Genomic DNA, 27,080 nt, shown 5'->3' on the forward strand with positions numbered 1-27,080 from the left:
TATACATGTGCAGCCTGTGGGTGAGATTCACACAGAAGGCTTATAATACTACACTGCGTGTGCAATACAACAACGTCCTTAGAATGCTGTTGAGGCGGCCTAAACACTGCAGCGCATCGGGCATGTTCGCCGAGGCTAGAACCGACGACTTCTTTGCCATAAGGCGTATTGCCATAAGGTATAGTGGTATGTATATATAAAATCCTATATATACATACCACTATACACCGGCTTACCACTTGTAACTTTATTTGACGTTCATAAGTTCATAGCAATATGCCTACTTGGAAAATAAACTATCTTTGTCTTACACCACGAAATTGCACCACGGAATACTATAATGTTATTCCCCGCGCTTTCGACTGCACTTTAGTTATTCCACAATTTCCAAGCATACGCTGAAGTCCTGAACGCAAAATATACTTTTATCTCGAGGGAAATACTTTTGGTCGGGATAAATCGACTTTCTGAAGTTAGATTTCGAAAGTTTCAGGTGTTATTGACTCGCTATAAAGGCAAAAGGGGCACATGACTCGCATAGCAACGATGTTTGCATCTTTGAGTCGGCAAAGTCACCTAACAACATCTTTATACACAATTAGTCGCAATACTGGTTTAGATGCTATTATGAATTTAAAAAAAACCGTCAGCCGTTTGCGGTGGAAAGAACGTCCGCTGGTCGCATGAACATGTAAAAAATAAGCGGTTTTTAACTTTTTATGATAGTGAGAAGAAAAACATGAAACTTTGCATGTAGCATTCAATCAGGAATTTCAATAAACTGATTACGCATTACGCATACTTTGCGGACATAAGTGGTAAGGCGCTTATTTTTTTCATGTTCATATGCCCAGCTCTTCCACAGCGATACAACCGGCTGACGGTTTTTTTTTAAATTTAAAATAGCATCTAAACTATCATCTGACACAATATCAATCGGGAGGCGATGACTGATTTTTTTTTAATTCAAATGCTCATCTCATCAACTGACGGTCTTTCCACCGCGATACACCGGCTGACAAACTATAAACACACAGAAAAAAAATAGTTCTCCAGCCAAGTAAATACTCTTGTGTTTCCTATATAAGGAAACAATAAAATTCTTGCGTCAAGATATAAAATATTTCAAAGTTTATTATTTAAGCTAAAAAATTAAATTCTCTATCCGAGCTATAAAAAGTTTTTTTTAAAAAGCTCATTATTCTCACCAAGAGCGACGATATATGCTCCTGGCGCGCGGTCTAAGTAACGTTTCTAGAAGAATAAATTGAGATCAATTTTATAACCTGTTGTTACAATTTAATATAAGCCTCATGGTTGTTATTTTAAGAACATTTACTTACAGTACAAACATGTGCTCCGTGTAGGTATGCTATTATTGAGGACTCGTGGGGATGGTCCCTTGCGATCTTCGATGCACGTGTAGTTATTTAGCAAACAACGTAAAGCAGCATACAGCAATACACGTGTAGTTTTATGTTGTTTGCTACTCGTAAACCTAAATCTACAAACCAGGAATAAAACACGAATCGATAATCTGCTAATCGCGTGGTAAGCCAGCGGACCTTCGATCGCCAGCCTTGTATCATCTGTCATTAAAAACATTAATCAAGTCACATATTAGTGATATGGTGGAAATATTCGCTACCATCCAGAGAAGTCTCGGTAGCTCAGTTGGCAGAGCGATGGACTAATGTTCCAACTTTTTTTTGCACCGACTGCGACCTGTTTGACGACAAAAATCATAAACTTTTAAAAATATTTTATACGTTTCTGTGAATCAACATAGGTAGCTTATTAATTATTCTCATATTTATCGTATATTTTTATTACCTAGCTTATAGCTTTATTACTACTTATTTACAGCGCATTGGTGCCCCTCAGCTCTAATGCTGTAAAATTGTATTTCAATAAATATCAAATACAGTCGCGAGTTCGAGCCTCACACGAGATAGTTAATTTTTCTACTTGTTAATTTATTTCTAAGCTTTGTGGTATCGTTTGCAGACGCTTCTGCTTAATACGTTGTGCAACGAGGGGGGTAAGTGAAATATTGGATAAGAGGGAATTAAAGACCCGAGTTTGCAATATTACCCCGGAGTTACACACAATCACACACACACATCACACTTGCGAAGAAAAAACTAACTTTTAAGCGAAATAATTCTTAAATACGGTGACATATCAAACATTCGTCCGCCATTTTGTAATTTCTTGACAGGTTAGGCATCAAAGGCACAGACCTTCTCGGCATTCAGCAGCAATGATTAAAAATTATGTAAAAATATTCAAAACGTCTGTTAAATTAATCACATAGAATAATTTTAAACATAAACAAAAATATTAAATTATAAACGTCAGTATTATAAAAGTAAAACTCATTTATGCTACTTGGTTTGTATGAATAAGAGACATAATTTAAAAATAAAGCTCCCTGCATAATATAACACATATTCCCTGCATATTCTGCTTTGTATAATTGTTGGTGCAATAAAGAATATTTACTTACTTACTTACTCCCTAGGGATTTATAGCTTTTTTTTTCACAATCCATAACTCCCGCGGGAACAAAATAGGCCTTTGCCCTTCAGTACACCTGCATGAAAATAGAACTTTTTCGAGCAAGTGTGATGAAAAATTAATTTCGCGTGTCATTCTTCTATCAAGTCTGCAAAATGAGAGAGTGAGGCATTATGATTGATGATTGAGCGTAACCATCCCTACCGGTATTCTTATTTAATCTTAAATTGAAATCCGTATTCGTAGTTTTCGTCTAGTCCCAGTACAGAACAAGATGTACCTTTCTATTTATCTAATTGAAATAGATATATCATATATATCTAGAAAAATTGATCAACAGAACTGTTCAGGAGTCCTAACTAGTCACAATTGTTTTATCTAGAAATAATTAAATCACGCAACATTTTATCCCGCATTAGTTTTTTTTTTTATATACTACGTCGGTGGCAAACAAGCATACGGCCCGCCTGATGGTAAGCAGTCTCCGTAGCCTATGTACGCCTGCAACTCCAGAGGAGTTACATGCGCGTTGCCGACCCTAACCCCCTCCCACCCCTCGTTGAGCTCTGGCAACCTTACTCACCGGCAGGAACACAACACTATGAGTAGGGTCTAGTGTTATTTGGCTGCTGTTTTCTGTAAGGTGGAGGTACTTCCCCAGTTGGGCTCTGCTCTAGATCTGGAATGACATCCACTGGCTGTACCACACAAAGCGAGATGACATTCACAATGCCCATACCTCTCATTAGTTCGCATCTGTTATCCATAAAATAAAATTTATTATTTTATTGAAGTTCGTCGATAAACAATTTGCATCTTTAGCATTTGCCGATGAGAAAAAACATAAATGCTAAAAGTAAATTTACATAGCTTTGAATAAGGCTAGGCTACAGGAATAAGATTATTTCGAACAAATCCCTCACAGGAGTACTTATAATTTATACTCATACTCATACTTGTTCTTTATTGGTAATAGATAATTACATGTAGTAAGTTCGCTTCTGGGTATGGTTTATGTCTAAAAACCCAACCTACATATATACTTGTTTCGTGCAGTTAAATAGTATTACTTAATTACCTTTTCAGAGAACTAAACGAGCTCCGTCGCCCCGTGTCTGACAACCCAGAAATTCTCCGCTTCTTCCGCTACATGCGCGCGGCGCGGCGCGGGCAAGAAGGCGCAGATTGTGCGCGCGCGCATCCCGGCTGCTCGGCCAACACACCGCAGCACACGATGATCGCCGCCTATCACGATATCAATAAGCTCGTCACGGCCAGGAAACTCAAGAACTAGGTAAGTTGATTGAATATTCAAGATGTCCCTACCAATGGGGCGAGGCCCCCTTCTGCATGTAAAAAAAGTAAAAAATTTAATTTTGGATTTTCTGAGGTCAAAGACCAGAAACTCTACGGTCCGAATTGATTTATCTCTCCGCTCTCTTATCATATAATGAGGCGACGCCCCCTTCACGTTGAAAAAAAAGTAAGTAAGGTCTATTTTATTAGTCGCTCTCTGCTCCCAAGACATTCCGCTAAGTTCCGCTACGCCCCACTAGAATCCCTGTTTCCGCTACATCAACAATTGGTCTGCTAAATAAAGTCCTATTGAGCGGTACCCCCTAAGATATAGTATTTTACTATTTTTCTAATGTATCTAAGATGAAGTGTAAGATTTTATTGATGTTTCTTATCAGGAGATGATGTTTATTTCTTGTATTGACGACCGGTTTGGCCTAGTGGGTAGTGACCCTGGGTTCAAATCCTGGTAAGGGCATGTATTTGTGTGATGAGCATGGATATTTGTTCCTGAGTCATGGGTGTTTTCTATGTATTTAAATATTTATAAATATATATATATTGTATATATCGTTGTCTAAGTACCCTCAACACAAGCCTTATTGAGCTTACTGTGGGACTTAGTCAATTTGTGTAATAATGTCCTATATAATATTTATTTATTTATATTTATATTTATTGATATGGAAGTCGCGTAGTCGCTGATGTCCACGTGATAGTATATCTGTTTCTTTCAATTGCTCGGTGTTGAAAAATGACGTATGCTCTATCATGTATATAATATCCTAAACATTATTTTCGTGAAATACGAGGAGGAATATATTACCGGGATAAAATATAACACGAGTGCAATAAGAAGGAATGATATCATAAAAATAAATGCAGTATGAATACTCTCCTTGCACGTGCCAATGTGTTATAAATATTGCAGTTTATTCTCTTAAGCATAAATACTTTTACTGCTTATGGACGACCATTCGCAAGTTTAGAGTCAGGATGATACTTAAAGATTACTCACGCTAAAACATAACAGATCCGGCCCGAGGCGTCTGACAATTCTGTTTTCTATAGACAGTATTAAATAATCACATTAATCACCGATCACCCCTCACACTAGTAGAAACGTAGTGTCGATGTCGGACCATTTAGCATGAGTCATCCTTTTAATAAAATCATATTCAAATGAATAGCAGATTACTGATTTCCGTTTGGTATTTCTTGATATACATACATCCATTGACATATATGTATATCTAAGGACGGGCCTTACGGACAATGAGAATGGGGCCAGTACAGCGGTGTCACGCACACGAATTCGAGCCAATCGTGCATTCTAACTCCACAACGCGACACATCATTAATATATTATATCGCTTTTAATATATGTACATACTTCAAATCTTTTTCGAGACAAAATATATCCGCACGACATTAGTAACTTTTTGTGGAATAAAGAAAATAACACTAGAAAAATAATTAATAACATTTATTTTATTATCTTTTCAGACGCCGAAAGTGATTCGAGTACCATGGAGCCTCATCGATCGAATGATTAATTGAAATTCGATTAAATGAAGTAACAAAGACTATTACGCGACAGCGTCTATTTAATAGATTTCTGAAATCTTTTTTTATTTATAACTTTTTGTTACGTGGACAAATGTTTGTAAAGTATGATTTAAGTTTCCATAAGTGATACGTTTGAACAATTTTAAGTGACGTTATACAACATAATGTTTTTCGAAAATACTGTTTTTACCAGTAGTTATACAGCATCGCTTTATTCAGTAAAATTTCATGGTTTAAGTCACGTATTTTTGTCTCAAAAAATATACGAGTGACTAAAATTACGTGACTTGAACCGTAAAAATAGTTTATTTTTAATATAACTCATGGCAGTTTAAATTCGACGAGTCAAGTTAGGTTTAATACACTCTCGCTAAAGTGAAGCAAACACAAAGGATGAAGTAGTTCTGATGGTCAAATAAGGAAACTTGATAGGTAAATCCCTTCTCAAAGTCCGACTACTACAGAAGCTAGAGATAATAAAGTGTTTGGTTCAATGGGCAAGATTACTAAATCTTCGCTCTTCGCAGAATAATTCTGTTTTGGAATTTACAATTCCAAAATACGAAGTTAGATAATCTATTTTAATCTCCATCAATAGGAATATAAAATTAATTAATTTACTCTTCGCTTTGACTATTCATTGGTTTGTGGTTTAAATAAAATATTTAATTTTAATTCATATTTTGTGAATCAAAGTTCAATATTTAAAGGCAAAAGATTTAACAGATTTTTATAAACGTCAATATTGAATTATTACAAATGAGCGCACATTATGAAAACTGGCTGATTGTTATTAGAATTTTAATAGTTGAGATTAGGTCTACGTAAATTTATGCTTACCTGTACCCCTAGTGTAAATTTAATCGACATCATAACGTGACGAACGCGTTTGCGTTAAGTGTCATTTTGTATAGGATTTTGAGTTTCCAAAACGTCCCGCTTGGCGCGCTCTTTCTAAATCACATACAAAATGAGACTAAACGCAAACGCGTACGTCACGTTTCGAAATCGAATTTATTTACACTAGGGGTACTGAAGTACCAACTTTTAACTACTTCGCGTTTTTTTTTTGACAAATTTACAACTACGTTTATCATTCAAATGAAACGTGACATTACTGCCAACTGCATTGCTGCCGCAAATGTAAAAACTGGATCGGATAGGTTCGTATCCGAATTAATAATTAATTGTATGATGATGGACATTAAAATTCTATACCTAACAGATGACATTTATATAATGATTACCTGTATGTTGGTTGAAAACCAAATCTCAGCGTCAAAAGTCTTATTTAAGTAGGGTCTGTGCGAAAAGAGTCAGAATTTATTCGTTCCCATATGTTCCACGATTCTTCTCTTTCCGCATAGATTCTATAGATCAGCACCTGTTACACATCTGACGGAATCTGACTGATATAATTTGACAAAATATTATTTAGGACACTGAAAAAGTGATACGGTTTTAGATACGTATTTTTATTCCTTTAATTTTCTATTTATAGTTTTATTTATTGAATTCGTTGATACGGTATATTTATTTACTCTAATTTTATTATAATGGGTTGTGTGAATGTAATTTATTGAATGTTTGTGAATAGAACAAAATGTGTTGGGTTTTACTTTATTTGTTTCTTCGAAATAAGAATTTACATTATTTTATAACTTATTGTAAGGTGGTACAATGAAATCTTAATATTTTTTTTATATTATTTTCTTAACAGCATAATAGTTTATTGTGTCATGTTTTTTATTTTTTTGTGTTGATTTTAATATATTATAATACTGGCGTTTTAGTAAATTGATATTTTACCACTTGTAATCTTATTTATGTAAAAATGCACTTCAAATGTTTTATACATCTAGAGATATAACAATTTAATAAAAGTTTAAAACATTACTTTCCTACTTATTTATTTTCACCTTTACTTCTTATGTTGGCTGTACACTCTAGTCGAGAGTCTTAGCACCGCTCCGAGCCAATTGAAGAACGGCGAGACGAGAAAGGAGCAGTATGTACACCCTCGTTATGTCTCGAGGCTATCGACGAGTGTTAAGTAAGTGTAAGTGTGAGTGGGGAAGGGAGATCTAAAGCAGACAAGCACTGACAGGGAAGGGAGATCTAAAGCAGGCAAGTTGACAGAAAAGGCCTTGAAGCGTTAGGTTTTTTGGAGATACCTACGAACTTGGTTCCATTCTACAGAAGATTATTGATTTTCAATATAAGACAAAATAATGTGACATTTTGTCCATACCTAATAATTATTTAAGTATTAAAAATAAATAGACTCTCCGAAAACCCACTTTGCCCTACATCTTAGCCTAAAGCGAGTATTATATGCTTTTTGCTGATGATATTTGCCTTGTGGGTGAAGACGGACTCGAGGTACAGAGCAGACTTGAGAAATGGCGGCGAAAACTGGAGGATGTTGGCCTGAAGATCAGCAGATCTAAAACTGAACATATGTTCTAAGATTTCGGCGGTCTCTCCTTCCTTTCGCTGCCAGTGCAGTGCGATGGAGATATTGACCGTGACGTGAAAAACCGGATTAGCACAGGATGAATGAAATGGCGACAGGTCACGGGAACAATTTGTGTCCGGATGCCCCTCCGACTGAAGGGTAAAAGTATATAAGAGGAAGCTCTGAAAGTTGCACCCATAGTAGAAAAAGTACGAGCGAATCGCCTAGCGTGGTACGGTACGGGCATGTGATGCGGAGGGATGAAAGTCATGTGACGAGAAAGGTATTACGAATGAATGTGGAGGGAAGTAACGGGAGAGGTAAACCTAGGAAAAGGTAGGTAAGGTAAGGAGGATTATGTGAGAGATGACATGAAACGAACGCGAACGAATGATGAGATGACGGGCGAGAGAGAGGTATGGAAGAAAAAGATATGCTGCGCCGACCCCAAATGAATGGGATACGGGCAAGCGAATGATGAGTTGTTGTTTTTATATCTCTTCAGATAGTTATTTAGATTTATTCAATTAATTATCTTAGACCTAATTTATCAGCTTGTTGTAAGTAATTCAAGGGTATTTATATGGAAATACACATTAGTTTCTCAATTAAGACTATTTTTTTGTTATATATTCATGATTTGATGAGACTGTATGAAAATAATAAGAATAAAATTGTATTAAAGCAGAACAAGCATGACCAAATGACCATTGCACTACCCGCTTTACTCCAGAGCACGTTTTTTAGTTAGACTATAAGAAAACAAAAACATAAAGAACAACGCTCGTTTTGATATAAACAGCACCAAAAAGATATAGTTATTCCTAAAATATCCGACGCGACGGTATAATTATTTCCGTAATTTTGATAAACTTGTCAGTTTCTTTATTTTTCATCTAGAAAAAATTACATATGCATACTTTGACATTGCTTGCACCTAATTTTGCAGTTTCCTCTCCCCTAAAGTTGTGTTTACTTATTGAAGCGAATACTGCGAGTGTTAACTTGCATTTTGGTTTTTTTATTTATATCTTTGTTATTACTGCTATTAGTGTTATTTTGAATGTTACTTTTTGTCTTTTGTTTTTACGAAACTTTTTGTCTTTTCTGTCTCTTGTCAATTGTTTGTGTCATAAAGTTATCTTCTGGTTATAATAAGAATTAACTATACTTATGTGTTTGTAATAAAAAAACCGAATGATTATTTTTTATTAACTGGTTTTGTAAGAACAGACGTGAACATTTACAAAAAAAGTTACTTCAAAAACCAATGACTTCCAATTCAACAAAAAATATTTTCATGACTATCTGTATATTTTTTTAGAATTCAGGCCAACCATGCATGCATAGGCACGGAAAACCTTTGACATAAATAAAAAGAATGTGCTTAGCTTTAAATTAATATTCATGCAGAGGATGTGCTCTATCCGGCATGTAGAAATTTTTCCTCTCATCGTTCTTGGTATTTCGTTGACCGCTCTGCGAAGTTACCACGGGACGGATCCTGGCGTTTTCCTGTCGACAATAATAGAATACCTACAAATGTTTAGCCAATGCAAATATTCATCATCTAAAGCATAAGTGTACTTATTGAAGATCTTTATTAAATAATGTTTTTTTTTTTATAATTTAATAATATTAGACTAATTTATGGATGCACTAATTTATAAGCAGGGTACGTGGCTCGCTTTTTAAAGTAAGGTGGGCGCAATAAAAGCATTTTAAATAATAGTAGCTAATAAGATTGTTTGGCCTTTGATGTAGAAACGACAATATATGTTTATTATGTACCTATTACATATTTACCCATTATTGTCTTAAGTATAAATGCTCAGTATGACCTACATATTAACGGGTTTGAGGAAATGGTTTTAGTTAATTTACATACTGTACTCGTATAAATAAAATATACATATAATTTTGTATCAGCTAGGAATAAATTCGTATGCATAGGTAATACTTACATCGACATCATTTTTATGTATATACTGACGTAAATTTTGTAATTTCCTTTTTAATTTACTGATTTCATTTTCTAAATACAATCTTCGCTTTAATTTAGTGTCATCAGAGGCAATTCCTTTATGATCATTCATTTTATTTCCTTCAGTATAACTAATATGTTGTCTTTCAGCGTCATTTCGAAAATCTGGCTCGTCTTGGCTGGGCTTGGCTTTCATATGACCAATAATCGCAAGATCATTATTGGCCAAATTATTACTTCCTTGCTTTTGTGCTATACTGTAGCCCCTGACTAACGCTTTGTCTATGTCCCTTTTTTTTAGGTTTTTCTTTTTTTTTCGCATGCACTATTGGTTTTTGTTTTCGAATTATTGGGATTTCAAATTCGGATTGCGTATCAAAGCCTACTGTGGCATCCTGAATAACAACAATATCAGTATCACTAGGCATGTTAGCTGTATCACTACCAATTAAGCGTGAACCATGAGTGATTTCTTTGAATTTACTGTTCGTAAGTCGTAATAATTCTCCATCAGCTGCATCATTGGGTGGAACATGATTGAACTGTTCTGGAACAAGTTCTTGTGTATGAGATTCAATTTCTACCGGTCCAAGTCTCGGTGTATGATTTTCTTCTGATTTGTGTTTCTTTACCATTTGTTTCAATAATTCTCTTAAACGTGGGATTTCTCTTCTTGGTACTTGGTCAAGAAGTGTTTTTAATTGTTTTTTTAATGAAGTTTTTTCTTCGAGGTTTGCTTTACTTGTGTCATCTTGGTTTCGAGGAGAAAGGTTAAATATAGGTGCTCTTGCGAAAACACTATTTTTTCTTGAATATGGTGCTATCTGAAATAACTTTACAAGTTTAACTAAATCAAGAGTATTGTTTCTATCATTTTGTGATAAATATTACAAAATCAAAATAGGCATTTACAACATTCAAGTAGAGATAAACAACAATCAAGAGCTTTCGGAATAGATTATTTAAGGAAAGGTTTAATATAAGAATGTATTTTAATGATCTTTCATGAATTTGATCATGTATAATTATCAACAGGTAGATTTGTGGTATTATCAATCAGCTGGTTTTTCTGATTGCACAAATACAAAAATATATAGAAAAATGGTGCAAGGAGCAAAGAAAGAAGATATTTATTAGATAAGGACCATTGCAAACAACTGAAAAACCTGACAAAACTACATATAAAATACCCAAATAAAAATGTATCGCATGAACCTCTCATCATTAATTTTCTTAGTACACTCATTAGTTGAAGTTCCCACCAGCACGTTTTACCATTTGATTACTACAATCAAGTTCTTGATTTTTTCTTATTCGAATGAAAATATTCATTAACTTACCTTAGTTTGTTGGTTATTATTACCAAATTTATTATAATTCGATTGAGAGACGCTTCCTGAGCTCCTTCGCAATGCAAAATTTCTGAAATAGCGAAAACAGACGAGTCAATATAATCTGAAGACTCGAAGCCATCGTCACGATAATGGCCAATGAGTGGTCAACAACTACTACAGTCAAGAATACATTAATACTTAGTAGCAAATAAAACAAAACTCCAATAATATCTGCCACTCTCTATAAGTCAAGGTACCATTGGGATTTAGACTGCACTAGCATTACTGCGGCATTACCGATGAGCCAGTGTACATTTTTTGCCAAAAGTATTATTGGTGTCTACCAATTGCTAGCGAAAACTGAGGCATGCCACTTTCAAACTGAAGGTCTTGAATTTCATCCCTAGGTTGTTGTAAAAATACCGGACCAGTCTGGAACGAGATCCCAATATGTAATGGCCTGTGATCCTAGGGCAGAATAGCAGTATGTGTTCTAGCTGTGTAATGGATTAGTGAGTCCGTTTTTAATATCGCCACAAGTTTTGGATGACCCTGGATGCCGCCACCGTGCCGGCCTACATCAAAAGTGCACCATCTCAACCGGTCATACATAGCATCGCACGCGTAACGTGTCGCGCGGGCATCGTGACCGCTACTCTTGCACTACTAGTGCTTGAAAAAGGCTCTTCGCAACTGACTACACGTGAGATAAACCGTAAAATTAGCATATTCTTACCGTTGTTGGATGAGCTCAGGTGGAGCATCTTCCACGGTTATAATAGGCATAATCAAGACGCCAGGACCACGGCCACCAGGCACCAGCTTTCTCATTCCAGGGATATCTAAAAAAGTTTCCTTTACTGAAGAGCGTGCGATTTTCAGTCTGGAGGTCGCGGTTCCAATAAGTTTTACGGAACTTATGTAGGATATATTATATCATTTGATATTTACCAGTCACTTTTCGGTTAAGGAAAATATCGTAAGGAAACTCGGGGTTGGAAGGTCACTTGGCAGTTGTTTTCCTAAAAATTTGCAACAAATTCGCCATTATTGCGTTAAATTTCAATATATTTTTTTTTTCTTCTTCCGATAACTGTTCGGACAACATGCTCTTTCTCAAGTCTTTGGTTGAACAAATTAAAACTACTAAATAGCAATTTTTTTATTTATTACATACACTCAACCAACGTTACAGGATATCCTAATTCGACAGTAATGGAATTTGACACACAAAATAAAATAATTACATATGTATACAGTAAATAGATTAAGTATTACAAACTACAGTAACACAATACATACAGCGTGGCCCTTGTGAATTCGCTCAAAGAACAAAGAAACAAATCTAACTCGATCGCTACTCGATTAAGTGTCCGAATTGCGCGCGTAAAGGGGGCCTGGCGAAGGAGTTGCGTTCGAGCGCGCGGCTCGGCCAGCAGGCTCGGCCGCCGCCGTCGCCACACATACCGTTAAATTATTGATGGCCACATGTATACTCGTACCAAATTGAACTTAAAGTGTAGGTAATTAGGATCGTTCTGTTTTTAATATGTATTTGTGTTACTTATTCTCTAAACTGAACTTGTTCTGTATTTTAAGTGTAAGTCTCTGGACTTTTATAGTGCTACCTGCAGTGTGCTACTATTAATTATTGTGACAAAAAAGTCTTAGTCTAATTAGTTATTATTTTTGTTTGTTTTGTATAACTTGCGATGCTCACTGATTTACTTTTGATTTAGTATATATTCTCATTAAGTGAAATGTAAAATTTCTTTTGAGAAATAAAGTTCTTTAAACACAAATTATAAAATATAAAATAAAAAAACAAATTATAAAATAAATACAAGAAAAAGTTTCCAAATTTGAGTATGTTTTGTATTTCTATGTTAAAATTAAGAACACGTTTTTTGATAGGTTTATCGGTACAAATATGAAATAATCTACACAAATCAGTTTAAAAATATAGCTACGAAGGGCAAAACAATTAAGAGCTATATTTACAGTACATACCTAACCTGTTGACGTAAAACATTTCCGCTTCATATTTATCTCATATTCATATTTATTATTTATTTTGTCAGTATTGAACATTAAAATATTTTATTGGTAACAACTGAGAACAAAATGTCTCACTAGTTACCGCTAATCTGAGATGGTGGTAACTACTGGGATTTTTTACTCAGTTGTTACCATTGGGTATATGGGAGGGAAAAGAAAATTGGTGATAAATTGGTGGTATATACACTCTGAATTTTTAGGTATTTAAATACAAATGGCTCCTTAAGACTCCTTGAGGGTAGATGAAAAAATTACATGATCAAATTATGCAGGTTAAAGTCAGGTCGTTCGGTGACAGATCCAGGCGGTTTTGTATTTGGTTGGTTAACCAATAAATATTATAAATACCCGAAAATGTACAAATTGTTTGTTTACTTTTATTTAAATACCTAAAGATACTGAGTTTTTTTTTGGGAATTTGTATTGGGAATAAGCCAATGAGGGCTACCGCGATTAATTTCGCCGCTAGGGACGCTAGTGTAGATGGAGATCTTTCAAAATGTCAAATGCATGGAGTTTTTGGGAGTTGCAAGCTTTTTAGCGCGAATTTTCACACCTTATTCATAATTGTGGTAAATCGATTCCATCTTTGATTATTCATGGTAAACATTAGATAAGGAAGTATTGTTTTTTTTTTAATAAGCGTAGCAGAATTTTGAGATCTGTTTTCTCCACATCTACAGTGGCGCCAACTGATGAGCACAAAAACCTTAGCCGTCATTTGTCTTACTCCTATAATAATCAAATAAAGTCAAACGAAGGGGCATATCTAAGGTAATTCTAATACTTATACCTCAATTTATAATTATATAAATTTATTTTCCATAATGTCAATTTCAAGAGAGGGAAATGAGGATTAAACGTAGTATGGAGAAGAGCTTTTCTCCTGATACGATTATACGAATATTTATTTCTTTTACTTACTTCCAGATTTAGAGTTTGAGTTTGCGTCAGTAGTGGGTGGGGAAATGATTGCTGGGTCAGAAGGCGTTGGGACCGTTGGTTCTGTTGGTGTCGGGGTCGTAGGCTCCACAAAGTCCTGCGGTCTAGTTGTATTGTAGATCATTTCGCCGACAATAGGTCTGTGTGACAGATTGCAGACCAGTTGTAGGACCTGAAACGGACCGTGCTTATTTCAATTAAGTAACTTTCTCAGACACCGCTATTCTAAGTTTTTCACTTTTCCTTTGATTTTCACTGACTGACATTTGAGGAGGTGATTTTGCTGTCGTTTATTTGTCAAGAGTTGTTAATAGTTTCAATAATATTATTTGATTTACAAATACCTAGTTAACACATCTCCAAAATGAATAAACTTAAATCTAAAAATTAATAATACTATTCCTAAAATAATATGTAAAATAATAGCAGGCAGCATTTCCTCGCTGTATCGCAGGGCTAATTCTTTCAGGGCCACTTGCACCATCGGACTATCCCGGGGTTTAACGGTTAAACCTCTAGTTGTCATGGTTACCAGTACAATTAGACGCTGGGTTAACGACTTAACCGGTTACCACTGGCTTAATGAGATGGTTCAAGTGGCGCTCAGTGAAGTTACAGCTAGCTCTGCGGTTTCCGGTTAAGTACCTCTGCTATCCTTGTTAGATATTTTTTTAAGCCCACGAACTGGACGCGCGCGGCGAACGGGGTGGCGACAAGCGGCCGCCGCTCTCGTCCAAAACAGATTCATTCAATTCTATACATCTTGATCGTGCAGCGCGCCGCGCGTGCGTCCTGTCCGCTGCCTAATACCGAATTCAATTTTATCCTAGTATATACTTAATAACTTACGAATACATCGTGTTTCCGGGGCTCATCCAACCGTTGGTATCCCAAATAATGAGACATTCCGCAGCCTATGTGAGTTGTATTATGATACAGCATATTCAAATAGGTATTTCTTGGCCTAAAACAAGATGGATATTTTATACAGGCTTTTGTGTAAAAACTTGCACATAATATCAAGTGTACAATCCACATCTTAAAGTACGAGATCTATCGTACTCGTGTCAGATTTAACATGTTACACTTGGGATCTTACTTTCATACTTGAAGATCGCTCACGCTGAATAGTGCATAAAAAAATATAGGACATTATTATACAAATTGACTAAGTCCCACAGTAAGCTCAATAAGGCTCGTGTTGAGGGTACTTAGACAACGATATATGTAATATATAAATATTTATAAATACTTAAATACCTACATAGAAAACACCCATGACTCAGGAACAAATATCCATGCTCATCATACGAATAAATTGGTCTTACCAGAATTTGAACCCTGGACCATCGGCTTCCTGCCTACGAAGCCGATGGTCCCGGGTTCAAATCCTACCCACTAGGCCAGACCGGTCGTCATGTATGCATGCATACGTCATGTAGTGCATGCGAGATAAAATGGAAGTCGTAATCGTCGAAAACGTAATCGTGTAAAGGATACGCGCCAATCACAAAGACGATCGTCAATGCCGTATCAAAACCAGTTCAAAGCCGTTACAAATTCATTAACATAGCTGTGACAGGATGAGCTGATTCTGTACCATCGAGTTTGGGCTTGTAATTTCTATAGATGATGTGGCTCTACATTAGTAAATAAAATACAAAATTTCAGCTCCCTAAACTGTATTGTTTTTAGTAAAAAAAAAACGAAAAATGATTACTACTTACTCCTCTGGCGCAGCGACTCAAAATATAAATAGCAAGATCCCAGATCCGCCAGACCGTACTTATATTTTGTCATGACTAAAATGTACGGGATAAGATAGTATTAGTATGGACTTTTAATGTCTGCATACTTGCTATATTACACTAAGGGTTCAGTACAATAACGTCCTAAGGATGCTGCTGAAGCTGCCGAGGCACTGTAGCGCATCCGGTATGTTCGCGGAGGCGCGAACGGATGACTTTTATGCCATCAGGCGCAAAAGAATAGCGTCTCTACTGACACGCGTGCGCGGCAGTAGCAACAGCCTCCTAAGGACGTTGGCTGAACGCCTTGATTGCCATCTCACGAGCTACTGGGTAGACGTATTGATAGGCAAGGCTAAATAAGCTGGATAATTTAATTTTAATTTAGTTTTATGTAAGTTAATTGGTACTAACATAGGGTGTAAGAATTATTTTACTGTCACTAACAAAATTTATGGATCTTATCGGTCTGAAATAAATGATTTTTTTTCATTTTTTATATTGTTCCGTCGGCCATTTGTCCGGTACAGAGTGCTAAAGCTAGGTAAAAACATAACTAACTTTTCTCTTGTCTTCTCATGGCTGATTTTTATGTATTTTTTAGAAAATATTGTTAAAAATTGATAATCAATATTGCCAAACCATTTCCGCCGGCAGTAACTTTTACCAGACGCATTAAAGCTGTAAAAAAAATATCGTAACTTTACTTATATTCTCATCCTTGATTTTTATGTATGATACTCGGTGAACTTACATTAACTTACATTTTGTAAGTAGCAACACCAATTCATCCACAAATAGTTTATATTTGTGTCTGTGTGAAACTTTATGTGGGTCTGAGGAATGTTCTTGGGCCCCTCCAATTGGTCTGGCTACTTACAAAATGGTTTGTAATTGTTCCCTGACTGTCATATATAAAAATCAAGAGTGAGAATATACTTAAGTAAAGTTACAGTATCTTTTTATTGGTTTTAAGGTGCCTGGTAAAAGTTACCACCGGCAGAAATGGTCTGGCAATCTTGATTATCAATTCTTAACAATATTTTTTAAAACATACATAAAAATCAGCCATGAGAATATTATGAAAAGTTAGTATTATTTTTACCAACCTTTAGCACCTTGTACCGGACAAATGGCCGTCGGGCCAATATAGCAAGTATGCTTCAAATTACATACTAACACTATATTATCCCATACACTTTATTCATGAGAAAATAAGTAAGGTCTGGCGGATCTGAAGTCTTGGACTAAAATATGTCTTGAACTCGAACAACAAAATGATTAGTCTGTCATATTTTTTTGCCAGCCGATTTTAGCATGCGTCACATATATTGTACATCTACTGAAGTTGATAATAATACGCGTACTATGACATAAATTACATTTTCATTATGCAATAGAAAATATTAAAAAAAAAATATGTACTTCAACTTAGAAACCGGTACAATTCCAAACGTCACCTTTATTTCCTTAGTTATGGAATAGTCACCTACCCGCCCCTATAAACCTCAATCATATCTGCTGTGGTCTGTACCCTACCCCTTTCTTCCAATAATGCAATTATTGCTTTAATGGCATCTTTCACTTTTGATGTCGTCAAACAATAGTTCTCCATATCTGAAAAAAAAAAATGAATTCACAATAGTAGATTGTTAACCAAGGGATGAAAGGCTCCCATTTCCGACGAGGTAGTTTCTCACTGCGTTCGAGTGCCAATAGTCCGAGACTAAAATGGTGTCTTTCACCCGAGTTAAACATTCTACTTTTCATTTCGAATACGATGAAAGATGTGGATTTTTATGGCTAAGTATAAACTTGGAATGCGGAGTTAATTACTAGAATGAAAATTGTACGATATTTAAAACCAAAATTTGAATTGCTAGTCGTAAAAAAAAGAAGATAAAAATGTACTTAGACAGTACAGTGGTCTGGAGCAGAAACGTATCATTTTCACACTTCTTAGAACCATAACCCACTTTTCGAGCATGAGAAATGGAAAACATTTTATAATGCCATTTAATTTCTTTAAAAGCTTATATGAAGTTGGTGGTCCAAATCTTATAAATCATTTATTCCGTGATACAATTTGTGGTGGAATTATTTAAAGCTAGGCGAATTTAGGTTCCGTATTTTAGCCAATCCTTTTCAATAAATTGCTAAATCAATAACGGGGATTGTTTCTCACCTCTTACTCTTTCATTTCTTGAAATAGACCTCCACTCTGGATGCGTGAATGTGTCAATCCCGACGAACTGTTCCGGGTTGTCAAATGTCACTATAAACAATAAGTAGATAAATCTTAAATTAATAGGTGGTTTCAGCATCGGCGACGTATGAGGTTATTAATTAATTAATTAATTAAATAATTAATATTATAGGGACATTGGTACTGACGTACCTTTAGTAGTGACCTCTGAGCTCTCTCTAGTTCAAGAAATTGTATCTTTGCAGCCCCGCCCCAAACCGGTATGCAATAGCTAAGAACAGATTGTACCAAGGACACGTACATCTGTTTCATCAGATCCTTGGAAGCCACATGCCGTAGTCTCTTAAAAATGTAGATTCATTTTCGTGTCCGGGACATTATCAGCTCCGTGTGCACATGCCAGGTCAGTCTCTGGTCAATCATTACACCAAGGTATTTAGTGGACTCAACTTTACTAATAACTGAGCATGAGCAACAAATCTCAAGTGTGTCGTGACATGTGTGTAACCTAATCGTGAAATTAGAGTCTGGTTGTGTTCTGTCGTACTTTGTGGAACAAATGTAGTTTGTCTTATTAGCGTTACATAGGTATACATAGGTATAGATGGATCCTTTGTCTATGTTTAAATTGTACAACTCGTTGATGTAAATTAGGAATAGTGTAGGGCCCAGAACACTACCTTGAGGGACGCCATAACTTATGACACATTCATCGCTTATATAATTTCCTATTTTCACACGTTGTTTCTACTATCTACATAGCTACTTAGTAACGACAGGGGGACACCTCTGATACCTATAGTTTCAAGAGTATTTATTAGTGTGGGAACAGGCACAGTATCAAAGGCTTTAGTTTTTTGAGGTCAAGGAATACCGCGATACATTTTTTATTCATGTCAACCTTTTTTTTTCGAAATTGATGACAAAACTGCTATTGGTCTATAACCAGAAATATTATCTTTATATACATTCTTTGTATAAAAAAATATAATATATATAAAATAAGAAATATACCTCGAGCGTTTACATTCCCCACCTCAGATAGGCCCGTATCCCTTTACAGTACTCACAAGTGGATCTGCAGAAATCAAGAGCATGTTGGCACTGGTTCGCCCAAATCTGTGCAAAAAAGGCTAACTCGAAGTCCCACTGCTACTGAAACAACAATCATATACTGTAATAGACATTACAAAACAAAAGTCGTTACGCTTACAGAGCTCAGGGGGCCTACCGTGAACTAAAATTTGCAAATTGTGAGGATCTTTCTCTTTCACCAATGAATATCGTAATTAGAGTGCAATTTGCGACCTTCTTTTTCGCGATTATAGCCCAGGTGTCTAAGTTTTGATTGCCATAATAATGAATAAAAGTGTCGTGCCGAGCTGCTCTTTGATTGTTTTAGCTGATGATAAAGCCCGACCAGAAATATATGATCATTGTCAAGTCTTTCTGAGCTTACCAGCAAGGTTGATAAAAATAATGTATTTCTTACCAATCTTCTCCTTAAGTCGTATGCCCTAGGAAGTTCAACATCTTCTCTACCTCGAGCTGTACCCTCAATAACATCATCTCTTATCCTGTAATATAAGAGATATTTTTGTACCATTTGGTGTTGAAACTCTAGGTCCGTGGGGTCCCAGTGCGCACAAGTTTTTTGCAGAAATCGTCTGCACGTTCATGTCATCACCTGTAGGGCTAATATGGTCGGCTCTTTATCATTTGTTACCATGCTTGTCACGTTCTAACATGTCAGAGCGGAAGTGACAGGCATAGTGACAGGTGATAAAAAATCGACCATGATACCACTGCTGACTGTCTTTCCAACGCAATACAACCGGCCGACTATTTCTTAAATTCATGATATGAAAGTATCCGCCGGGAGAAGAAGACTGACGATATATGCTCCTGGCCTGCGGTTTATCAAATTCATACCTTTTAAAGTAATAGTTGGCATGTAACTATAGATTAAATTAAAAGTACAATTCCAATCAGCAGCAGTCATTTTTGTAATGAATAGAAATGTCATGACCACACGTCGTCAAGGTTACAGCAGTAACTTGTTTGAGGTTTCATTTTGAATTATACTTCAATAACAATATATAGATGATTACTATAACTAGCATTAATCTAAAATAGGCCCTTGAGGCATTGTACCAAGGATGCTGGCGGCATTTCCTCGTTGTATCGCAATGCTGATACGTAGAGCGAGGAAGCCAGCTCTTCGGTAACCAGTTACGTCAACCAGACGATTCGCGTTTTCTGCAAAAAGCTTGTGCGCGCTGGGACCCCATGGACCTAGAGTTTCAACGCCAAATGGTAATACATTTAGTATGATTTGATCGAGCTTAGATGCAGGGACAAATCTGGAGAGAATGACCCAGATCAGTGGAGAGAGGGAATGGCCATTTTTTTAAATTTAAATTGAAACTCACTTTGCTAGTTCTTCTATTATAAAATTTCTTATTTCTTGATTCAATCTGAACATTTTTCCGTTTTCACATTGAGGGCCCATTACCATCCCCTGAAACATATGCCGTGAATATTACAGAACAGTATCAACAATAAAATGAATCTTGAAAAAAAAATGCAAAACTGTGTGCCTTAATTTCGCTGCGCCACCAGTAGGGCTAAGATGGTCGGCTCTTTATCATTTCAATTAATTTTTCGTGTTATGGCTTCAAGGTGTTGATGATTCTGCCTAATGTCGAGGTTGGATAAGACACGGCTAGTATATGAATCTTACCAGATTACGGTCATCCTCTTTATCATTTGTCACAATGCCTGTCACGTTGACATGACAGGTGATAAAATGCGACCATGATACTACTGCAGAATGCTGTATTCCGAGAAAAAATTTGACGTTCTCAAGCAAAACCTACCACATTTCCGCTGGTCATAAGGACGCGTTGACAGGTAATTCGTATAAAAATATAAGCAAATTTCGTTACTTTACCTTTTAATTGAGAACGTCACAAATTCAAGAGTTACTGTAGAAAATACCTCCACTACAGGGTGTACCTATTATAATAAGTCGCTGCCGATTGGCTAAATTAGCCATGTAATTATACTTTTAGGCCTTTTATTAAACGCCGGCATCTCATTAAATGGCTGTAGAACAAGCAGCCAAGTCATTGATAACAACATTTAACCAGATGGCTGAACGTCGTGTAGTCATTTTGCTAAATTTAATATTGATGAATTTATGATGTTTCATTAGGTTAGGTTAGGTTATTATCCACAAATTTTATTTAACTTTTTTTTTGTTTTGATTAAATTTGGATCACTGGGCTGTGTCAATCAGTCATTTTAAAAGGCCTGTATTTCAATACGCCAAGTTATTAAACGTTGAGTTATTCTAGTTCAATTATAATATCGGCATAGGCATAAAATTGGATACGGGTTTTTTTTATTAATGTTCCAAAGTAATTTAAAAAAAAATACGTGTTCAATATGCGGTTGCCAATTAAATCTACAATCAATTAGAAGACCAATGTACACACATATGTTGCTCTACAAAATCTATAGAACACAGTCACAAGCAGTTTAAGTCGAACACAAAAAAGTGGCTTATAAAAGAATGTTTTTACTGTATAAATGATTATCTAAGTTTCTCATGAGTGTTACTAGTATATAAGTTAATATGTTAACATAATTATATGTGTATACTGTAAATGTATGTACACCTGAAAAGGTAAAGTTTCGGTGTAACTAAATATTCAATTGTATATTCGACCTACAATGTAACCTGATTCTTACATACAATAAAAAACTTTGAAACAATTATCGCATTGCAAGTGGAGACAGCTATGTACGTGTGCTTTTATAGCGGGGTTGTGTATTGATGTATTTTGAGAACAACATATGTGTATAGCCTTCGTTTTGGTTGCAAACGGCCTAGGCGTCTAATTATCTAGCTAATTTTACCAGATTTTTGCGAGATACACAATACTTATATCTAAAGGACCAAGTGTGAGGCCATTTTATTAACACACAGAGCTGGCAAATACTATCCCCGACGAAGTACATTCTTATTGCTTTTTTCGAAAAATGCGTGAAAATACAATCAAAAACCAATATTTACCTAAAAGTTGAATTGACGGTCTAGGTCGAAAAATTTATACGAACATTCATTGCCGGCGCGCTTCGCATCCTAAAATAATGAACGTGACGACGATATTTCCACGCATGTTTGAAAAAAGAATCTTACCGTTTTGTAGTACATACACATGACGTGCGTACCGGTCTCGCAATCCCCAGTTTTTTGGCAATATTGTGTAAAATTTTTGTTCGTACAATTATCGTACATTTCGTTGTCAACAGTGTAATCGTGAATTGTAGCATTATATTTTTTGGCCTGACCAGTGCTCGGTGGTACCAACATTGTAATGAAGAAGACCTGGAACGATATGTCAACATGATTAAATTAATTTAATAATAATAATTTAATTTTAATAGTATCGATCCAGAGGCCGTGAGTTCAAGTCTCACCCAAGGCAGTATTTTCTCCACTTTTAAATTTATTTTAAGCTTAATAGCATCGTCCGCAGACGTTTCTGCTTGTTAAAAATTAATTTATTTTTATATTGTTTTATTTTGTTTTACTTTAATTTCATGATTATCATTTTAATGAATTGTAATTCAATTGACTTCGACCTAATTATATGAATTACCTTTTGACATGTAAATTTGTAATTTTATTAATAAAGGAATATGAATAAGTATGAATAACTAAACATAATATCATGATTTTAGCTAATAAGTATATCGCGAACTTTGTATGTGTCTTATTTTATCTTTATTGGTTTACCAGTAACTGTTACACTGATGCATACATATTAGTACGATACAAGTTCGAAAAATACTCGTGTAGATTCGATCTTCGGTCGTGATTTAGTTTATCGCCACTCATTGTTGTATTTCGCCGAGCAGAAAAGTAGTATACATAAATACAAACCTCGGGAAATAATTAAGAAAGTATTAATCATCAGTTTAAAACACTGGCAACATTTCACCATAAATAAGACATACAACTGCTTAAATTCGAGGTTTCATTAATTTCAGACAACGCAAGAAATGGCGCATTGTTGTCCATGATTAGATTATAAAAAAGACCACCTTACAGACGCCCGTACTCATCCGCCAGTGTTGCCAAGTGTCTCATAATTTCCGTGTTTTTCAACGTATTTTTGCCGTTGAATCCTTTAAGATTTAATGTAAGTTAAGGCGGCTCTTCTTTTTAAGAGGTAGATGAAGGGCCTAAGATAATAATCCACTTTTTTGTATGAAAATCTTTGGAAATCTGCTCCGCATTTTTGTTATTTCATCAACAGGCTACACAGTTTGACACAGACATTTTCTACTGTCATAACTTGAAAATGACAGCTGTCAATCGGTCCGACGCAGCTTACAGACTAGCGAAATTGGTGCGATGCGTACCAGTATTATTATTACTTGTCAGTAAGTCCGACTTGCATGCCCATCGGACCACCGGACATGGTGATAATAATAATTATGGGCGGTGGACCAGCTTAGAAGTTGGCAGCGGTTTTCACAGCCCCGACAGTGCTATTTTAAACGTCAAACTTCTATAAAACTATGACGTTTACTTGCGCAGGCTGGGCTATTAAAATCGCTACCAACTTAGCTTGTTCTACAGACTATCCGTTATTACTATCTAGGATGAAAATGTACACTAGCTTAATTACTAAATTACATTGTACTAAATTATGTTAAATAAAGAACACATTAAAAAAAAAACTATCGGTACGTGCGCCGCACCGCACCAACGTCGCGGTCCGGTGCGGTAATCTGTAGAGACTTTTGCAAAAGTTACTTCGTAGCTCAGTGTCGACCAGGGTAGCGGTGTATCGATAAAATAATTTCGATGATAGATATGATTATATTATTTAAAAAAAAATACAACTTTTAACGCGCAAAGAGGTAGAAATTCGGATATTAGTAAATAGAGAAATACTAACATACTATAAATATGTAGTATCCGTCTGTAAGCTAACTTTGCAGTGATTAAACAAAAATAGATAAGTTTTTCCCAAAAAAAAATGTTTTGGTAGAAGCTTTTGTCGTCGACTACTTTTCTTAAAAACATTTCCTTTATCCATTAGAGAGAAAAATGGGGACTAGGTTTGTATGGAGAAACAGCCGTGGCCTATCTTCTTAAGCGATTAAATGGCAGACCCTACTATGTGAAATAGAGCCAGCGTGAAGTATAGAGGGCGGCACCTACTTAGAAGCGTGAATTGTTTACGTTTTCGATTCAGGTCACAAGATGCCAGGCCCTCCAAGACGTACAGTTTCTATAATCATGTATTTTATATGAATGTCATCTAACTAAAACCTTGAAATACATAATAAAAAAATAATGTCATTCTTACCGTTAAAAATGTGTTTCCAATAATCCAGATTCGTTGGTCAACTCTTTCCTTAGGCATTTTCAATTCGTTGTACTTAGTATTAAAAAGCCAAAATATTTACATATAGGTACAGTCAGCGTCAAATACTTCGTAGCAGTCAAAGTGGACAAATAGTTCGGTACACCATATATTTAGTATGGTGTACCGAACTTTGGCTTTGGCTACTTTGACTGCTACGAAGTATTTGACGCTGACTGTACAGATAATTAAATCTTGTAAAAGATACAATTGCTTTTTTGAATTCCTGTACCTGTAAGGACACACCGACCCACAATTTTCTATTTTTTTTGTGTAAATAAAAATTGTTGAGACAAACACCGTTTTCGGTATTTTTGACTGATTAGCGTTGGCGCAGGTAGAATTTTTAGATAACCGGTTAAAGAAAGGACGCTTGCCACGGCGAATTCTGTACGTTGACCCGCTTATTCCTATCTCTACTGCACCCACATAATTATATTCCTGTCTCGCTTGCAAAGTGTTTTCGCCGGCATCATCAGCGGGGCAGAAATATAACTATGCGGCTGCAATAGGGAATATTACGCAAAAAATTGAGTAGGGGGCGCCACTTGCACATACTGAGGGCCTACCGCGAAACGTGAAAATCGAAGTTTCGTTATCTATCTCTCTATCACTCTTGCACATTTAAGCGATAAAGATGCAGATAACGTGGATTTTCGCGTTTTCCTGTAGGCCCTCTGTAAACAAACCGCCTTGATGCATCAAAGTCATAGTGAAATTGTCAAAATACTGTTTAAGGCATAGTATGTATAAGGTAATCTATGGTGTACAATGTGTTAGTGCTGCACTGGTGGCAGAACATTGCAGTATTACCTTCTATAGAGAAAGGAACAGGCTGGTCAATGTACTAAATTCCCCGTGCTAAGCGTTTTTTCTTTAGGGCCACCCCACACTGGCGTCTTTTGAGCGTCGGCGTCTAGTCAGCGCTCTGGAAAATGGCGTCGCTGCGCAGTTGCGCCAACGTTACGCCAGGCAGCAGCCATAGAATAGAGTAGACGCGCTAATAGGGTGTCTTAGTCAGACAACGGCTGAGTCAACGCTTCAGCAGTAATGTTACTATAATAGTGACCTTTAAGGTGATATTTGTACGACTGCTGTAACCGCATTACTGTTGCAATAGTACTTTTGATAGCGCCGCTTCATGTGTAAATTTTCTTGATAAAATGAATGACGTGCGCAGCCGCATACTGCCACGATTATGAACAATCCGCCACTCATTTCTCGGAGCGGAGGAGTAAATTACATTGGTTGAATCCCCAAATCTCCGCTCCACTCCCCCTCAGTTGACAGGCAGGGAGAGCGTTTATTCTTGGCAAAATAAAAGAAGAAAATAACAAGTAACATAACATATAAGCCACGGAATGGTCCCGACTCAGCATGGTGCTAGCCTGGCTGGGCTAGTGATGGTCTTCCGTCGGGCCGAAAAACCGGGTCTACTGCGAATTTATTTTGTTATATACCTTTATATCCGACGTTTTGACGCAAGTTTCACTGGTTATGGCCGCAGATAACTGATGTTCCATCAAAATGTCAATTATAAAAACATCCATGACTTAGGAATAAATATCTGTACTCATCATACAAATAAATGCCCTTACCGGGATTCGAGCCCCGCCATCGGCTTCATAGGCAGGGTCACAACCCAATAGGCCAGACCGGTCGTCAAATACAGCAGGATACTGACAGATACAGCGGCAACCACAGCAGCAACAGTAATGCAGCTGCTGTCAGTGGTCGCTGCCGTCGTCCCCCTAATAGTGACGTCATAATCCTCCACATGGCTTTCGATGACGGCGACCTCGGTAATCAAGGGTATTCTTATGTGGCTGGCCAGGCCAAACTTGCTCTTAAGCACCCTTTCATATTCACAGCATTAGAGTTGACCGACCGTGTTGCACACACGTAGGCGGGCTTAGGTATTTCCTTGCGTAGTTGGCGTTGTACGCCTAAAACATCGCGAGTCTGGGAGCCTACCGCAGAAACCGAAATTCGCAAATTGCGGGGATCTTTCTTTTTCACTCTCACTAAGACTTAATTGGAGTGACAGAGAAAAATGCCCGCAATTGACGAACTTTGATTTTCGCAGTTATAACCCTGTTTCCCTGAAACGACTTCGTGGTTCGGGGCAGTAATATGGCCGTGAAGGTCACTCATTTACAAAGGAAATTAGTAATTTAATGCAAAACGGTAATGCAGCTACAGCTACCATCCAAATGTCACCTTTAAGCGTCATGGCATAACCTCATAGCTTCACTTAAAACTTTAACACTCTTTTGAACACTCCGACAATGCTCACTTCGTACTCACGAAAACACTATTGAACACTTCCGTCTCACTTTTGTTTTTTTTACTGAATGTTGTTTATAAACTACATACGCAGTTTCAACTTCGCTATAGAATCAAACACTCGCTGCACGTGAATACGTAGTTTGGTCTTTATCACACCTAGCCTCAGTAGGTAAGTGTGATAGAGAGAACACTACGTATTCGCGTGCAGGGAGTGTTTGATTTTTACT

At 36.4% G+C, this 27,080-nt stretch overlaps 2 protein-coding genes across 3 annotated transcripts in view; one reads left to right on the forward strand and one right to left on the reverse strand.

Annotated features, from left to right (window-relative positions):
- The window catches only part of LOC133529674 (uncharacterized), a 98,501-nt gene extending 91,220 nt beyond the window's left edge, over positions 1-7,281 (forward strand). For both annotated transcript variants that reach the window (XM_061867444.1, XM_061867445.1), the window contains 2 exons: positions 3,607-3,814; positions 5,323-7,281. In XM_061867444.1, the coding sequence (XP_061723428.1) occupies positions 3,607-3,814 (208 nt within the window). In that variant the 3' untranslated portion in view covers positions 5,323-7,281. The remainder of the gene's footprint in view (positions 1-3,606; positions 3,815-5,322) is intronic.
- Positions 7,282-9,230: 1,949 nt separating this feature from the next.
- LOC133529673 (uncharacterized) lies at positions 9,231-27,037 on the reverse strand. The gene is made up of 14 exons (XM_061867443.1): positions 26,806-27,037; positions 24,508-24,579; positions 22,323-22,511; positions 20,548-20,636; positions 19,608-19,692; positions 19,186-19,267; positions 18,095-18,184; positions 17,403-17,526; positions 15,011-15,125; positions 14,144-14,333; positions 11,898-12,003; positions 11,168-11,249; positions 9,808-10,651; positions 9,231-9,358 (listed from the first exon to the last, which is right to left on the reverse strand). Exons 2-13 carry the CDS (start codon positions 24,562-24,564, stop codon positions 10,061-10,063), a joined length of 1,800 nt encoding a protein of 599 aa, XP_061723427.1. The 5' UTR covers positions 24,565-24,579; positions 26,806-27,037; the 3' UTR covers positions 9,231-9,358; positions 9,808-10,060.
- Positions 27,038-27,080: the final 43 nt, after the last annotated feature.

The sequence above is a fragment of the Cydia pomonella genome, chromosome 21 (assembly GCF_033807575.1).
Source record: "Cydia pomonella isolate Wapato2018A chromosome 21, ilCydPomo1, whole genome shotgun sequence".
NCBI lineage: Eukaryota > Metazoa > Arthropoda > Insecta > Lepidoptera > Tortricidae > Cydia > Cydia pomonella.